The sequence below is a fragment of the Drosophila subobscura genome, chromosome E (assembly GCF_008121235.1).
Source record: "Drosophila subobscura isolate 14011-0131.10 chromosome E, UCBerk_Dsub_1.0, whole genome shotgun sequence".
Classification (NCBI taxonomy): Eukaryota; Metazoa; Arthropoda; class Insecta; order Diptera; family Drosophilidae; genus Drosophila; species Drosophila subobscura.
Genome location: NC_048531.1, coordinates 15,349,548 through 15,367,914, shown reverse-complemented (window position 1 = coordinate 15,367,914; position 18,367 = coordinate 15,349,548). Strand labels below are relative to the sequence as shown.

Below are 18,367 nucleotides of genomic sequence, written 5' to 3'. Positions count from 1 at the left end.
GACATGTCCTTTTTCGACAGGAAACAGCTGAGCTATAGCCTTGTAGAGATTAAAAAGAAAAAACAACGTGAAAATGGCATTATCCTTAATGTCCTTGCACCCGAACTGGTCGCAAAGGATCCAGGACATTGTGCCGATCACGAGGGGGCGTGGCACATCCTGGACGGACTACAAATAAAGGAGAAAACAACAAAACAAATCTCTCCTGTTATTTTTGTCAAATTTTGACAGGTTGGCCAGAGAATTTCCGTTTAGACTGATTTGAATGAAAATTTCAAATACAAATTTGTATAATATAAGGTCATAAGGTATACAATACAATAATATGTATTATTTATAATAAGCCAAATTGATTCTTCAATCGCATTAAATTATTGTCAAAGTGATAAAAGTCTTTGAAAGTTGGTAATATCAATTAGAAAATCAAAATCAAGGAAAATGATTTAAGACTGCGGTATCTACGGTATATTTTTAAAAAGATATGGTATATTTTGGTATATTTTAGAGGGTCTGAGGGTATATTTATCGATAAATCCGCGGTCACACTGGCGGTCGGTCGTCGTTGTCAAGTGGAAAAGTTGGTTGTAATTTTTTGTGATTAAAAAAATTCTATTTCGCGTTGATTAATTGCTTTTTCTAATGATATAACTACAACGAATCACACTACACATAGTTTGTGCTTGCTGAGCAGGCATTTAGCGAGGACTAAAAGAAATTCAAAAGACTGAAACCATTCAATCGCTGCACCTGCACCACAGACGGGACGGGTGTGCATCGCGATTTCTAATCACTCGCAAGAGACTTTCTTCCACAATAAGCAGCCAGAAGAGCGCCAGCGCCCGCAAAGCAACAGTTACCGCAGCCATACATATACAGACGTGCGCCGTGCCACTTTTAAACCCTAAACGCCGTCCAATTAAATAACCAGAGCACAGAATCGCCATTGACTTGCGATATTAACTTTCAACGATTGTGAGAGGGGGGTTGGAGAGGCACCTCTGGCCACCTGGCTGGCGGGCGACATAGGGCAGGGCGTTATTTCATAGTTTCGCTTTGGACAACGACGACGACAAGACGTAAGTTTGGAATTTTTTAATTACCGTTTCATTTTTTTTTTGCGCGTATTGCCGAAAAATTTGCAACTGACACATACAACCAGGCACACACACACAGTTAGGTTTTAGAGCTGCCAAGCTGTGCCGAACTCATCATAACGGTGCATTTTTTGCGTGTTTTCTCTAAAAACAGCAATTTTGCGATATTATCTGTGTGTGTGTGTTTGGCATATTAACAAATTCTTTTGCTCAGCTGCATTCTTTATCGTTTTCAGCGAACAGAAGCGAACAGGCGACACCATGAATGGACAGCCACATATTGGCGGAGGCAGCACCTCGAAATTAAATCTACACATTACGCATCTCGATCACGTTGGCCCCTATCTGAAGGTCTATGGCCAGATCAACCGCGATGCTGCATTACTGATCACCAAGCGCATCGAGCATGTGCTGCCTACATGCTTTGCCATTGAGCCCACATGGTCCATCGAGCGGGAGCAGGCTCTGCTCACCCCCGGCACAGTGTGTGTGTTCAAGCAGACAAACGGGGCCGCTCCCGGGGACACTGAGTACATACGAGCGCGTGTGATGAGCGCCACTCTGGATGGAAACAAGCGTATGCGCGTCGAAATAGAGTATCTCGATTACGGCTTTAAACGAACTGTGAACAGCCACGACGTGAGTACCATCGATTGACTAGCAGCCACGCTTGAGCAGAATATTTAACGCGCATTACTCCTCTTCCAGTTAATGTTCCTCAAGCAGCCCAAGCTTCTTCAGAACATTCCCGTTCTCTGCTCACAGTACATTGTCCTCGGCATATGCGCCGAATGGGACAAGAACGACCTGGACACAGTGCATAAATTGATTGTCAACCATACCGTCCAGCTTACCATCGATCCAGCCCAGATCTGTGGCCAGTCCTTTGCCAGTGTACGCTGGAAGGACTTTGATTTGACTGAGTTTCTGGTGCAACAGAAACAAATCGGGGCTCCGGTGTCCAATCAACTGATGCTCGATCACTGCAAGAAGCTGTGGAAGGACTCTCCGCAGTCGCCAGTTTTGGAGTACAACAACAACATTATAAGTCCGAACAGCGCCTTAAAAACTCCCACGGATTTGGCACGTGAGCAGCTGGCTGCTCGCCGTTCCCTGGCTGCTCGCCTCGAGATGCAACGCGTCGTTCCCGCGACCACCTCGAGTGTGTTGAATCCAGCCGCCCCCGACTACGCTCCCAAGCAGCAGCAGCAGCAGCAGCAACCTTTAGCTAATTTGGTACGACTCACAAATTTTTCCCGCCAAAAACAATTGAAGATATTCAATACTTTTGTAACCTTTGCAGACAAATGTGATACCACCTCAAGCCCTGGTCAATACTCAAAAGCCCAACTATGAGGCGACCAATCCCTTTAACGTGCCCAGAGCCGACCCCAAGCAACAGGTCTATAACTACTACAATGTGCGCATGAACAAGCCTGCGCCCAAGGTCCCAAGCATGCAACCGTTTATGCCGTTGCCTCACGCGATGGCTGGTTACGCACCGATGGCTTATGCGCCGGCACGCTTCACACCACCACCGCAATCGGCGAGCGTGCAGCGGCCAGCCATACAGCAACGCACCATACCGGCCTTCAGGACCACCAGCCTGACACTGGGACTGACCTATGACGTTCACGTGAGCTACGTAGAGAACGGGCCGCACCTGTTCTGGGTGCAGCTGAAGACCGCCGCCAAAGAGCTGGATGCCATGATGGAGCAGATTGAACGAATGCGACTGCAGCCACTCCCCCAGGCACCGGAGGTGGGATCTGCCTGCGTGGCCCGCTTCTCTCAGGATGGCAATTTCTATCGTGCCTTGGTGAGCTCCATCAAGGATCAGCGCTTCCGGGTTGTCTACGTGGACTACGGAAACTCAGAAGTGCTGCCATCGAAAGATGTCTACCAAATACCCGCGGAGCTGTTGCAGATCAAGCCTTTTGCCTTCCGCTTTGCCCTGGCCGGCATCAAGGAGATCGAACCTATTGACGAGAGCATGAAGCGAATCTTCAAGAATTCGGCTCTGTATACGGACTTCCAACTGACGGTGCAGCCGCCAGAGAGTGTGGGCTCCATGCAGACCTGTCATCTCAGCTTTAGAGTGAGTCGGATCGAAAGAGTTAATCGTCAATGAATCACAACTAATGAGCGGGATTATCCATTTCAGGGCAACAATATACTGGCGGAGCTGAAGCAGCAGAAGAACTCGCTGCAGGAATACCAAAAGGCTGACCATCTGTTGAACGATGACGAGGTGGAGATTCGCTACATTGACTCGCCCAGTAACTTCTATGTGCAGAGGGTGGCCAACATCGGGGAGTTTCAAGTGCTGATGGATAACATGTTCACGTACTACAACATTAACCAGAAGGTGCCCGAAAAACTCACGCTGGGTGCCCCCTGCATCGTGAAATGTGATCAGGAGTGGTATCGTGCTGAGATCCTGCGTGTCGATGACTCTGTGATTGTGCGGCACGTGGACTTTGGCTACGAGCAGACGGTGAAGCGCCATCTGATCGGAAACATTGCCAAGGAGCATCTGAAGATGCCGCGCCAGGCCATCAAGTGCTGCCTGAAGGGCTTCGAGCGCAGCGAGCTGGGCCAGGATAAAATCACCGACCAGTTCGAAATGCTGGCCGAAGAGTCAAACATCCGACGTCGCACCTTCAATGTGCGCGTCTTTCGCATCGAGCCCGACGGCCTGAATGTTGTAAATCTTCTCGCCAAGAACCTGAACGTTATGAAGAAGCTCTACAAGCTGTCCATGCCCTTTGACAAGTACCTATCGCTGGAGAAGGGCCAATTTAATGGCAACAACACGCGAGCCGAGTCAGTTGTCTCCTCCGAATTAGACAAGGATTTAATTCTCAACTCCACCAGCATCGTTGAGAGCGAGGATCGCGAACACCAAGAGCAGCAGCAACAGCCACCGCCGCAGCATCTGCAACAGCAGCAGACAACCCGTGGCAAGGCCTCCAGTGATTGGGACAAGCGCAGCTCAGCGTCAGGCAACTCAAGGGATAGCAAGCATCCCCAGCATCTGCAGAAAATCGATCGAAACTTGGACTCCAGCTTTGACAGCCAGAGCATTGGCAGCTACAACAGTGGCAGTAGCTCTCCCCGCAAGAGCAGCCGACAGAATGGACGCAGTCAGACGCAGTCGCCGCGACTGCTGAATGGAAATCAAGAGGCAAAGAAAAACACGTGAGTAGATTACATCATGACTCGTCGCATCATTAATTAATTGATTGCCTCTTTTTCAGACGCTTCAGCAACAGTCAGTCGCCGCGCAAGGAGCCACAGCCGCAGTCTCCGTCTCAGCAGCAGCGCAATCAGCCAAATCAGCGTTCACAGAATGCTCCTCAGGGCTTTGCCCAAAAGCCTCAGCGACAAAAGTCCACTTTGGATGGCGGCAGCATAGCCTCCAAGCGCTCCAGCGGCGTGGAGAGTGATGCGGGCTCAGCCAACGAATCGGCAGTAGCTGCCAAACCTGAAAAGTATGTGCCCCTGGACAGGCCATACTCCCTGCAGGAAATGAAAACCACTGGAAAGGAGGCCGCCAGCTTGTCCTGGTGGGTATCGCCCTTCCAGTTTTATATTGTGCCAAAATCTTCTTCAGCCAAATACGATGGTTTGCTGCGCGAAATGAGACAATTCTATCGCCAAAAGCCCCACCAGCAACTCCAGCTGAAGGTCGGCTCGACGGTGGTGGTGCGCCAGCGCAAGAACAATGCGATTCTTCGGGCCACGGTCAACGCCTGCAATCACATGATGCGCAAGTATCGCGTCTTCTGCGTGGACACGGGCAGCCTGATCACTGTCACTTCCGAGGATGTGTGGCAGCTGGAGCAGCGCTTCGCCGATGCCCCCTGCCTGGCCCATCGCTGCAGCTTCCATAGTGTGGTGACCAACTACGACCAATTGTACATTGTGGATCACATGGATAAGTTTGTGCCGGTCAATGCCAGAGTCGAGTGCGAGTTTCTCGCTAAGCAGCAGATCAGCAACACTAACAGCAGCTGCTCCTACACGGTCAACGTGTTTGTGAACGGAGCTTCGCTCAGGGATACGCTGGTCAAGGAGAAGTTCCTCACCGAAGTGGCGCCAGGTTGGTCCTTACTTCTATTTTACCTTTGAATACGGAAACCTTATTATACCCGGTACTCGAAGAGTAAATAGGGTATATTGTATTTGTGCACATAACGGTTGTATGTAACGCACAGAAGGAAACGTCTCCGACCCCATAAAGTATATATATTCTTGATCAGCATCAATAGCCGAGTCGATTGAGCCATGTCTGTCTGTCCGTCCGTCTGTCCGTCTGTCCGTCCGTCTTGTTGAGCGCCTGGATCTCAGAGACCATAAAAGCTAGAGCCACCAAATTTTGCATCCAGACTTCTGTATGCTCACACTGTTACAAGTGTATTTCAAAAATGAGCCACGCCCTCTTCCGCCCCCGCAAAAGGGCGAAAACCTCCCAAATCTACAATTTTAAAGATAAAAGAAAACTAAAAACGCCATTCCGTAGGGAATGACCATATCTATCTGATCACCAAATTGGGATCCGATTGGATCATTATTATGGCCACAATGAAGAAATTAAGTTGCAGTGGCTAAACCTGCCCTGACTCTGCAGTGTGTGTCTCTAGGGGAGGGTGGCGAGCTAAAGGAGCGTGTTGGCGTGAGTAGTGTTGTTGATGTAGATGACAGATGAAGAGAAAATGTAAAATTTGACAAATAACCGCTAAGGTGCAGATGTAGTACTGAGTACCGGGTATAAGAGTTGTGACGCGGCTTAAGACGCGTCTCACAACGTTCCTCCTCGTTATTCTTTGCTCTTGCAGAGGTGCGTGTGAGTCTGCTGGCTGGTCAGCAGGTGCGCGGAAAGTTTACATCCGTTCGGGATATGACCAACTTCAAGATACAGCTGGACTACTGCCACGATGTGAGCTTCCTGTGCAGCTACGATGACGCCAAATTCGTCAAGTCAAACCCAGATATGGCCAGGCGATTCAAGGAGTACTACGAGGGCAAGTCATATGCCTTCAATGTGAAGCACGTCTGTGAGAACAACATGTAAGTGGCGGTCGATCAATTCTCCAGTCAGACTCTAACTAAATTTCTGTGCAGTGTTTATCTTCGTCCCGTAATGCCGCTATTCAAGGAGGATCGCAAATCCTTCGTCTGCAGCTATCCCGTGGTTCTGAGCAACTTCAAGGCCCTCGCCGTCTACGCCGCCAAGCCATACCGCGTGTTTGTACAGCCCCTGGCAATCGAATCAGCGATGCAGACTCTGCTCGATGACATGTTTGAGTTCTACGAGGCCAAAGGTAAGTTATCCCCACAAGGAAACCAAACATAATCCCGCAACTTGGACACTTTTTCTCCAGGCGACTCGCTCAACAAGTACAAACCGGGACAGATCTGTGCAGCCCGTGGATCGGATAGCAACTGGTACAGAGCACGTATTGTCGCCAACGATCCGAATGCACGACGCATCGAGGTGTTTTACATAGATTACGGCAACACGGAGGAGCTGAATCGCCAGGATATCAAGGCACTCGACGACAGGTTCTATGCGAACTCCAGCGGATTTGCTGTAGAGATTAATTTACCCCTGGGACGACCCAGCAATGAGGGAAAACTAAAGAGCCGTCTCGCCGAGCTGCTGGAGGAGAAGGTGGTGACCATCCAGCCCATTGAGGTTCGACGTAATCACCTCATTGCCGATGTCATCATGGCTGACAATCAGAGCGTGGCGGAGCGACTGAAGGCGGAAAAACTGGTGGCCTCCCATCTGGATCTGGACTACATGCGCAAGCAGTTGGATAAGGGCAAGAGTCCCACTTATGAGTACATTGAGACCGTGGACTTGACCATGGACGATGAGGAGGACAAGCGCGGCAAGGAGATCATTAGCAGCAAGTCCAGCTCGACAAATGCCTCGCCAAAGGCCAAAAAGCCACAGAACGAAAAGGAGTCGCCAAGGAAGATTAAGCCTGTGGAGCCAACTCCAATTCCTGTGGCACCAATTGTAGCAGAACCAAAGCCTGCATCGCCTGTGCCATTGCCAGTTCCTAAGCCAACCTCCCCGGAACCGGCTCCCTCTGTGATCCAACCAGAGAAGGAGCCAGCCAATGCGGCGGTGCAGGACGACGAGCCACCACAGCCAGCTGCTGAGCCCGAGGAGGACCCCTACCAGGGTATGGAAACAGTTGTACTCAGCCATTGCGACAATCCTGCCCACTTCTTTGTGCACCCCGTCGATCAGCTGGATAAGCTGCATCGAATGCAGGAGAACCTGCAGATTGTATCGCCCTCGCTGCCACCGCTGGAGAATGTCGTCGATGGAGCCGATTGCGTTTCTCTGTACTCCGTGGACAAGTGCTGGTATCGCGCCAAGATAATTGATGCCGAGCTAATGGTCCTGCAGTTCATTGACTTTGGGAACACGGATTGTGTCTCAGATACCACGGACATCAAGCAGAGCATGTTCGGTCACATGGATCCCTTCTGTCTGCCCTGTGCCCTGCCCATCGGCCCCAAGAGCACACTCGACTGGGTGGATGCGGCGAATGGCATCTTCAACGAGTCGTACACCAAGATACTGCGCTACGAGTATCTCACCCAAGGAGACCACAAAACGATCAGCTATGTCCAGCTGTACATCGAGGGCGAGAACGTGGCCAAGAAGCTGATTGCCGACGGCTACGCCAAGCCACTCGAGTATGTGGCCAGCGGCTGTACTTGCTACATCTCGCACGTGAATAGTATCTGCGACTTCTACATCCAGCTGGAGCGCGACTCCAAGGCCCTGGAGCTGATTGAGATGTATTTGCGAGACAACGAGAAGACCCTCGAACCCTTGGAGCGCTTCGAAAAGGGCAGCATCGTCGCAGCTCTCTTCGAGGACGATGAGCTGTGGTATCGTGCCGAGCTGCTCAATCAGCTGCCCGACTCCCGCTACGAAGTGCTGTTCATTGACTACGGCAACACCTCGACCACCACCAAGTGCCTGAAGGTCTCCGAGGAGATCGCCAAGCTGCCCAGCCTCTCCAAGAAGTGCTCGCTGCAGCTGCCCGAGACGCACACCGGCTGGTCCCAGGAGGCTGCAGCTAAGTTTGCCGAGCTCACTGGCGAGGGGGAGCTGGTCTTCACCACGCAGCTGCTGAAGCCAGGCGCAGATCATGTCACCATCCATCTGATGCTCGATGAGGAGAACATCATTGATCGTCTACTGCCGCTGTGCCCGCAAAAGGAGCCCAAGGCAGCCGCCAGCAAGGAACCGCTGGCAGAAGCTAGTGCTGGTTCCGCTGCCATCACCAAAGCCACCATCACCCAAGTGGAAAGTGCTTCCCAAATATATCTGCAGTTTGCTGAGAAGAATGCCCTGGCAGATAGCATTTGTGCCAAGCTTAAAGAGGGAAAATTGCAATCAAAGAAGAACGAGGGACATGTGGATGATCTGTGCGTGGTTAAGTGTGAAGATGATGGCGACTTCTATCGCGCACGAGTCCTGGAGCTGCTGAACGGCAAATATCGTGTCATTCTAGTCGACTTCGGCTTGGTACTAGAGGTCGACACGCTGTACGAGACGCCCGATGAGTTTGTCACTATTCCACCACTGGCTGAGCCTTACAGTCTCCAGCCGTGCGTTGACTTTGAAAAGAACAAATCCCTGACCATAGAATCCCTGAACGATCTCTTGGAGAGCTGCGATGGCGTTGTGTTCGCAGAGATTCTCGACAAGACAGCAAGTCCGCCTATAGTACGACTGTCTATCAAAGGCAAGAACGGCCTGGACATATTTGAGCAGCTGCAGAAGCTGGTGGAGGCGAAGCTGAAGCGCATCGAGAAGGAGAACGAGAATTCCGAGTGCGTAATTTCTCACGGCAACTCCCCAAGGAGCTTCTACGTTCAGTTGAAGAGAAACTCTCCCGACTTAGATCTGGTTGTGAAGACGTTGCAGGGCCTAAAAAAGGAGCAACTGAAGAGGTTGGATCTGGATGCTACTGCTGCGGCGAAGGGGGCAATGGGAGTGGCCTACTCGGAGGAGGATTCCTGCTACTACCGCTGCGTGATTAAATCCGTACTGAAAGAAAATGACTTTATGGTGTTCCTCGTTGACTATGGCACTACCATGGGAGTCACGGAGATCTTCCAGCTTCCCCGGGAGGTGGAAGATGTTCCACCACTGGCCCTGCACTGCCAGCTGAGTGAGATACCAGAGGATGTGCCTGATACCAAGCTGGAGGAGGCATTCGCCGCCCTGCTGGAGCAACACTTTGGCGAGGTCTACGAGATAACCACGCAGCCGAACGAAGACGAAACGAAGCCCCATTTGGCCAAGCTGCGCATCAACTACAAGGACTTTGCCCAGGAGCTGGCCAGCACAGTGGCAGGCGTCCAGAAACCCCTCCAGGTGGAGCTGCACAACTGCGTTGTCGTCCAGTACGACGATCCCACTTCATTCTACGTGCAAATGGAGGTGGACGTGCCGGCGCTGGAGCAAATGACCGACAAGCTGCTCGACGCCGAAAAGGAACTGCCCGTCTTCACTGACCTGACAGTTGGAGCCGTGTGCGTGGCCCAGTTCCCCGAGGACGAGGTATTCTACCGTGCCCAGATCGTCAAGGTCCTGGACGAGGGAAAGTGCGAGGTGCACTTCATCGACTTTGGCAACAATGCGGTCACAGACAAGTTCCGCCAGCTGCCCGAGGAGCTGGCCAAGCCGCCACGCTACAGCAAGCACTGCGAGCTGGAGAGCGCCACCATTGCCAAGTGCAATGTCGCCGATCTGCAGAGCTTCATCGACACGCGCTTTTCCGAGACATTCCAGGTGGAGATTCTGGCCACCAAGGGCGCCGACAGCTGCACCCATGTCGTGCGGCTGTTCTACCAGAGCACCAGCATCAGCGAGAAGCTGCGTCTGCAGGAGAGTCAGTGAGCCCCCAGTCGGGAATAAGAGCAATATATTGATTCGTTTCGCTGCAGCATCCGATGTAATGTAATGTATTAACTAATTTAGATGAACGAGTCAAACTTATTCAAGTAGAGGAAGAGCTCACGATATTGTTTAGCCAAGAAGCTTCATTGATTTTTCATGGAAAACCAAGATGAATGCTAATTTTGTTTCAATTATTCAATGAATCAACCAACACACACACACATACGAAAGTTATCAACAAAAAAAACAAAAGAAAACGAACAAAAAAAAAACGAAAAACCCCTCAGAAAATGTATAAAAAACAAACGAAAAATATTTTGAAAAAAGAGAACGAAAAAAATGTGAAATTTAGGAAAAATTTAAACTAACAAAGGAATGTTTAAATGCAGATTTAAGTTTACATTGCTCAACCTTTTGTAACAAACATTTTACATTATCAACGAACGGAGAATTGTAGTGGAGTGGAGCAGGGAGAAGAGGAGAAGCTTTATCCCCTGAGAATTATTTATTATGTTTTCCTTTAAAACTCAAGTCTAACCACAACATGTGGGACTTTACTTTATTCTTTACTCAATTAACCAACTGAAAAAACGCCAGACTTCATTTCCAAATAATGCTTTTGGTTTATCCTTTTCATCTATTATATTTTTTAAACGAAAACATCATGAAAATTGAAGACTAAAAAAAGCTACTGGTAAGCAGAGTAAAACAAAACAAAACAAAAAACATAACTAATGGAATGTGGGTTTATGTATTAAAACCTTTAATCACATGTCATATTTTTCTACCATTTCTTTTTCATGTTGTAAGCAAAAAGATTAAATGCAAGCAAATAAATCGCGAGTGAAAGCAATCCATTAACTGTGTATTTCTTACCTGTGCTGATCGCAGGTAGCAACTGGCGGGTTTGCAGGGGTTATAGTTCTAGCTGGGATTTGTGGTTCCATGGAAATGCATTCGTTGAATATCAGTGCGTTTCTCACATGTCCGATCATGCGGCCAAGACATCAGCCTGTCGAAGGGAGTCGCGCCTCGATAAGAACGGAATTATGGTGTCTGTCTGCACCCATTTATGACAAGGGTTAAGCTCTCATTTTCGTTATCATTCATCAAGATGTGTACCTAGTACATTTGGGGTTTACAAACATGACTCCTCATACTATTTCCTACTGTCCAACGTGGATGCTTCATTAAGAAAGGGGTCGGTACCTCCTCCCGTTTTAGCGATGCGATTAGCGTTTAATTGCTAATTGGATGAGTGGCGGGCCAAAACCACAAATATGTATCAACAGAATATACAACAATATCAAGCTGTCAAGACCCCCAAAACAATTCAATCTACATCGTTATCAGAAAACGCATTCAGCGAGCGCGAGAGCGAGAGCGGGAGAGAGATCCGCTCTCTTGAGTTTACACTTTGAGTTTTTCCCTTGCATTACGGAACGGTCGGTCTACGTGGTTGTCTCTGTGTGCGTGCTTTATCAGAGTTTTCGCTGTGGCTCGTGTGCTCGCCTCGTCCCGCCGTACGGGCACATAACGGATCGGTTCGGATCGGATCGGTTTGGTTTGGTTCGGAGCGAGCGATCTCTGCGCTGCGTTCGTTTCAATTCCATGTCTGCGGTTGAATTGAACGGTTCCGGTTGACTCTGCTGCTCCGTAACGGTCGCTATATAAATTTATTCTCACTCTCTTGTCACCACGTAAATAATATCACATTTTGTGCTAATTGAAAATCATAGCAAATTAAACGAAACGAAATCTGTACAACATAACAAAAACTGATTCGACGGCAATGAGTGAAGTGAAACAATGATCCTGCTCAGGGATTAAATGGGATTATACTGCCTCAACATTTGGATTTCCTAAACTTGTAAGAAAAGTAAGAGCCACCCAGACCAAGGGTTATCTTCTACTACTACGACAGCTCCTACATAATAGTATTCCTCTCTCGTGGATTGCACAACAGCTGCGCCAGGCACTTGGGGTACTCGTACATTAGATTTTCTAATCAGGAAACTTAGCATTGACACAGCAATGCCGAGCAGACCCGGCTCTGCTTGCCGCTTTCTGCTTTTGTTGAGTTGCACGAGGAGAGTAGTAGCATAATTCTATAGAGCCGCAGTTAAATTGGTTTCAATTAGGGGGAGAATAAGCAGATTAAGCTGGGGAGGGTTCCGACTTTAAACAGAAAGAAATGTTCCAGAGGGAACGAACAGTGAGACTGTTTATACAGTCATTAACTCTCTGTAAGCGCAACGACCAAAAACACCTGCTTATCAACAAGAAACAAGGGGGAGACTAATCTTTACAATCAGTGTTCTAGAAAAAGAAAGAAGTGGCATATCAGTTGATGAACCTGAGACTTATACATTCAACCTCTGTAAAAAGTAATGAATCTGCGAATGAGACAATGTGTTCCAGGAACTTCAATGTACTTGTCAACAAACAAGCAAGCCCCCCTTAGCCAAAAGTAATACGATCTTTGGCTTTGGCACACCGAAACCCCACTCAGTATGAGTTACTCAGAGTTTCGCCCTCCAGTTGCACAGGGCTCCGCTCAACTTTCAATAAGCGATGGCACGGAATGGACTGTTTTGTTTCTGTTCGTATCGTTATTTTCCGTCTCGGGGAATGTTTTCTTGATTGCATTTAATTGAAATAAATGAACAACGTTCTTTTTTTTATTGCTCCACCATTCTTGTTGCTAATGTTGCTGTTGTTGTTGTTGGTGCCATTTCAATTAAGTATTTTTTTGTTCTTGGCATCGCTGTTATAATTTCGGAAAGACCTTTACTGCCAAGTCTCGAGAGATAAGGGCAACACTTGACGTGCACCGATAAGATTCACTTTTCATTTCGTCCCATACAATTGTTACTCAATGCTCTTTCCGGGGAATGGAAGAGGTAAGCGGGACAGTTTTAGTACTCCGGACATGCCACAAATTCAAGTGATGTTTCATCACAGAATCAGGGAAAAGTCCAAACAAATAAATCTTTATCGCTGGCCTGAGAAAATCTCTCTGCAGAGAGATATAGAAGCATCTGAACAGATATATGTATCTGTTGATATACAGTTTACATATGTATCATCGTGAAACGCCCACAATGTGTGACAGGGACGATCAGAAGAGCACATAAATCCATTCACAAATGTTTAGAATGTTATTAAAATATTTGAAACTAATTTCGAGTTTTTTACGTGGGGATTCTCGATTTCGTGTTGCCTGTCGTTATCCCCATAATCGCTTGGGCATCGCTCGAGGCAGATAAATAATTTCCCATTTTCATATTTATCATACGAGCAACGGGGTGGAAGGGGGGGAGGACAGGCTGCAATCCGTTGGCCGACAGTTGTCGGGAGGTGGAAGTTGCCTTGGACCGATCCAATCCAATCCGTTCCGATCCGATTCAATACGTAACCCATTTGTGCCACCCCATTCGCATTTCCTATTGTTTCGTCTGCTCTGTGGCAGCAGCCCCTTGATTGAGCCTAATATATAAATAAATATGGGAATATGGGAACAAATGCGGCCAAAGTGGAAAGCATAAATTCTGACCCACACCACCTTGTGGCAATGGTAGCCTTAGGGCTAGGGATTCATTCGGGACAGACCCAGAGTGGAGTGGAGTGGAGTGGATCTCCATTTGCTGCCCCTAGATCATTGTTGGCATTAGCCCTTTTTATGGCCAATTCTTTTGAATTTGATTTCGATGCGGAGCTCCAGCCCACAAGAATGTGATATTAAAAACCGACACGGAAAAGTACGGGGCATAAAAGTTGTTCGATTTGAGTCCGTCCCATTCCAGTGCTTGTGCCATAAGTTTGCAGTTGGCTCCCACTGTTTATATCTGTATCTTCTTCCCCCTGGCCGCTTCTGCTGTTGTATCTTTTGGGGCTTCTTTCTGCTTAATTTTAATTTAAATATATGAAATATATTTATAGCCATTGTTGCGGTTGCTGTCAGTCCCAAAAAAAGTGTGGAAATAGCTTCAATATTTTTTTGTTCATATTTTCGTCTGCTTCGTTTTGGCAACTCGACGGGCTCTAATGACAGAGGTACCCCCCACACTGGCCCACACCCTCCCACAGTGGCGCACTGGGTGGGAAAAGTGTGCCGCGGCTTCAAATGGCGAGGCAACAGACTTTCGGACAGCACTGTGCGGACGCATATTGCTCTCAAGTGGAGCGAAGGAATTTTTGGTCAAAGGCCAAACCAAGTCATCAAACAAAAAAATGGGGAAAAATGGGAAATCATGGGGGAATTATGACTATCTGGTACTATATGTGGCCCATGAATCATGGCCGTTGACTGGTGAACACCCTTAGTGTGACCCAACTGATTCTTACTAACTTTAAAATTGATTGGCCCAGACCTCGGCCTTTGTTTCCTTCTGTAAATGGTGAAAAACACTCCGATCTTATCGGCCAGATGGGGCTTTGTGGGCTTACTTCTGCCACTTGGACAGGCCTTAGGTGATTTGCCAATATGAATGGTCATTCATCATTTATTGGCCTGAACAAACAGAGCTTCCCGTGAGGGCTTATTTATGGTTTTTGCACACGTTGACAGACTACTCCCAAGTTCAGCTGAAGCAGCGCATTCAGCCCGAATGTCACAAGGCGCCGCCTTCCGACCCTCACCGCAGCCTGAGCCACTGCAAAATTACAATACTCAAGACATTACTCATAAGGCTCGGATATCATTTAAAGTTTTCACAAAGTAAATCACGCAACTGCAAGTGATCCGGGGTCCGATGGATGGATGAATGGATGGAGTCTCGGGGTCCGAAACGTGCGATTTTCCAAGTGCATTTCAATGGGGCGTGACAGAGGCATCCACAATGGGCCGAGTGCTCATTCCGAGTGGGTTTACATGCCCAGATCATATCAAGATACATACATCATACTTATACCCACAATTTCGGGCATACATCACGCTATGGCGATGTTCTGTTCTGGCCATTAATCAATTATTGTTTGCCACTTTTCCTTTTGGCAAATTGAAGGCAAGTGCCTCGCATCGGTTCGCTGGTTGTGTGATGTTGTTTCCGACACATTATGGCCTGGGCATAAAAGAATTCTAATGGAATATATATACATACATGTATATGATTTATAGTTACCCTTCTTCTGTTTGATGTTGAATTAAAAGATATATAGTGTATAGTACACTACACACCCCAGTGATAAGATACAAGAAAACAGACACCGCTGGGCACGTTTCGTAGACTCTTTGCAGCTCTGATGTATCTATGGCCCTGTGAGTCAGTTCTAATTTTGGTTTGGCTAACATGATTACAGCTTTCAGCTGCTTCCGCCGCCAAATGCGGAATCATCTTTTGTCCCAGCTGCGATCGAGCATTAAATGCAGGCCCCGAAACGACACTGATTGCAGGCCTGGCCATGGCGTATACGTAATGCGAGTATGCACATCACACATACGGCGGGGGGACAAACAGCTGACCTACGCTTCAGATCTGTGCTTTGTTCTTTCCATGTATCTGTGGGTGGGTGGGGACTGCTACATTTGCCAGGTGCGGGAGATGCGCTTGATTGAATGCTTTCAGTTCCCCCCAACCAAACGAAACTAATCCAAATCCAAATCCAAAGCAAAAACCAACCCAGACCCAGACCCCCAGTGCGGCAATGATCTTGTAATTCGTTAATTCGAAAATAAACGTTTTGACGCGCCCATGTCCATGTCCACATGTTTGTTCGTTTTCGCATTGAGTTTAGTTTACTATTTTAGTTTCAATCAACAAAATAAACAAGTTAGCGCCAAGATTTATGAATGGAATGGGCAGTGGCCCAATGGCCCGTGCGGGGGAGGCTGGGGTGTGAGCTTTTTTTAATAGCTCCAGTTCCGATCGATCCGTTCTATATACAACACAAACGTTCTTCCTTTTGCAGAGCATGGAACTGCACTGGCTTTTGCCCCTGATCGTCTGCCTTTACAGCCTGCGGGCCCTGCCCCTGCCAGCCTCTGGATTCGTCATACAGGATGACGAGCGGAAGTGCAAGTACGCGCGGATTGAGAAGCTGCTGCGTATCCGTTGCTACGACATGGACCTCAAAGAGGTACCACAGAACCTCAAGACCTCGGTGGAGGTGAGTAACGCAACAGTCGGAGGTCTCGGGGGTCAATCGGGCTGCGATCCGTAACTTAATTCGTCATCGACCTCGCTTCGGTCCCCCGCCCATTTAGCCTCAATTGAGCTTAATTAAAGCATAAAGAAGTTGGGACTGCACAAACATAAGTACATACATATGTTATGCGTATATGTATCTATGGGAACATCCCTAGTTTCAGTTCCACATTCAAAAGCAAAAGCATTCGAGTGTCATTAAATGATTTGGCAATTTGTGTAGGTTCTGGATCTATCGTACAATCGCATCAGGAAGCTGAAAAGTGGCTCGTTCCAGAGGTACACAGACATCAGGTTTCTGATGCTCTATGAGAATATGATCTTATCGGTGGAGCCGGGCACCTTCGAGCCACTCACCTCGCTCCAGGTAACACCGCCATCCAATTAATCACCGCAGTGCCATTACCACCGATATCTCCTATATATCTATCACACAGGAAGTGGATCTATCGAATAATGGCCTCACCACGATTCCCATGGAGCTGTTTACACTGCCCAAGCTGAGAAATCTTTACATAGACAGCAACGAACTGACACATTTGGGCCTGGAGACGCTGCAGAAGCCCATCGCGGCTCCCCTGGAGTATCTGAACGTGGCCAATTGTGAGCTGCAAGACCTCCCCGATCTGGGCGTGCTGCCAAGTGAGTCAATCAGTCACCCCCGAAGGCAATGCCTGACTAATTATTGTGCTCCCTGCAGAACTTTGGCAGCTCAACGCCTCGATGAATCCTTTGACCAACTTCCACATCGACAGCCTGGCCAACTTGTGCCATCTGCGGGTCATAGATCTGGCCAAGACGCAGCTCAGTCCGTGCAGCTGCCAGCAAGTCACCAATCATATCATGATGCTCGGCGCCAATCCAAAGTTCGTCCCCGTTTGCATGGGTAAGGCGGTGCAGTGGCAGCCGCAGACGCAGTCGCTGCTGCAGCTGCTAATTTTGGCACATGACCAACTTCTAGTTCACATTTCCATTTCAAAATTTCACACTTTCCATTTTCAGAGGCGATCAACATAGACTCGTGTCCACTGCCCTACAATCGGACGATACACTCGGAGACATTCCGCACTTGCCTCTCGACTGTGGAACTGGCCGTGTCGCGTAGCCTGTGGCTCTTCGCGGCCGGCTGCTTTGGCGGCGTCTGTTTCGTGCTACTGAGTGAGTAGATAGGGGAATCTCGAGTGAATCTCCTTCTAATGTCATCATCTCTTTCCTTCCCTAAAGTTGTTATGTGGTGCGTGAGCAGGTGGCGCAAAAAACGGGCCAAGCGACGGATGAGCCAGGCCCAAAAGCGAAAGCCTTTCGTGATCTCGCCCAGAAATGCCATTAACCGTCAGCCGGAGGACGAGCCTCTTCACTGTGATACTGCCAGACCCTAGCGCAATAGTTTATTAGTTAATTAGCTAGTTTTAGTGGCCAGTTATTTATTACACCTAGCTTTTAGTGTAGCCTTAGGACGGTAGACAACAGACTACTCATCGAATTGCCATGTACCATTTACCAAAAAAAACACCTAAACACACACACAAAACTACAAGAAATGCCTTGCTCAAATGCCACCGAAGTAGTTTCTAGCTATTATTATATCATAGAACGTTTAAGTTTTTCAAAAGAAACGACCTTTATAACAAAACAAAAATAACCAGTGCTGCGAAAGTGTTTTTCTTTTCGAATCTACACAGCGCAACCTGTCGCACCTAAGGCTCCACCTGGCGTGGTTCGGTGGAAGCACTTCTTCTATCGAAAACAGAGTCGATACAATGTTTAAGGGCTGCAATGGAAAAACATCAACTCATCAGCTGATTGTGATTTGAAATGTGCGCGCTCATATAACAGTGCTGGAATATTCTTTTACTGTGAGAACTTCACCAATTCGCTTTCACCGCTGTTCCAGGACTATATTTAGGCAGTTGCAAATTTAGCTATTGTTCCACAAAGTCAAGCGTTTTTCAATTGGCAAATGCGTAAAAAGCAGCTGGTAAAACGGAATTTTAATATAAATTTTAGCAAATAAGGTACACAAATGCCCATACTATACTATACTACCGGATGGCCAGCAGCAAGTTGTGCCCAGTCACGTATCATTTTATGCATTTTCGTTTGACCTTTTAGTTGTAACCTTATTTTTTAGCCAATCCAATACAGATAAATCATGAAAATCAGCCAATCTTGTGCAGAAATGA

The 18,367-nt window shown here is 48.0% G+C and overlaps 2 protein-coding genes across 3 annotated transcripts; both read left to right on the top strand.

The window, feature by feature from the left end:
* The first annotated feature begins 935 nt into the window (after nt 1–935).
* On the top strand, nt 936–10,295 carry LOC117892168 (maternal protein tudor). Its single transcript, XM_034798235.1, has 9 exons — nt 936–1,076; nt 1,331–1,733; nt 1,803–2,330; nt 2,398–3,192; nt 3,259–4,295; nt 4,355–5,199; nt 5,936–6,167; nt 6,222–6,421; nt 6,482–10,295. The coding sequence occupies exons 2-9, from the start codon at nt 1,356–1,358 to the stop codon at nt 10,036–10,038; spliced, it is 7,572 nt and encodes a 2,523-aa protein (XP_034654126.1). The 5' UTR covers nt 936–1,076; nt 1,331–1,355; the 3' UTR covers nt 10,039–10,295.
* Nucleotides 10,296–11,638: 1,343 nt separating this feature from the next.
* Nucleotides 11,639–17,823, top strand: LOC117892169 (asporin). 2 transcript variants are annotated; one of them, XM_034798237.1, is made up of 7 exons: nt 11,639–11,908; nt 15,949–16,146; nt 16,408–16,551; nt 16,622–16,826; nt 16,885–17,070; nt 17,187–17,342; nt 17,409–17,823. In XM_034798237.1, the coding sequence occupies exons 2-7, from the start codon at nt 15,952–15,954 to the stop codon at nt 17,561–17,563; spliced, it is 1,041 nt and encodes a 346-aa protein (XP_034654128.1). In that variant the 5' UTR covers nt 11,639–11,908; nt 15,949–15,951; the 3' UTR covers nt 17,564–17,823. The 2 variants fall into 2 exon arrangements, with proteins under 2 accessions (XP_034654128.1, XP_034654127.1); XM_034798236.1 differs by having other exon boundaries at nt 11,639–11,917.
* The last annotated feature ends 544 nt before the right edge of the window (nt 17,824–18,367 follow it).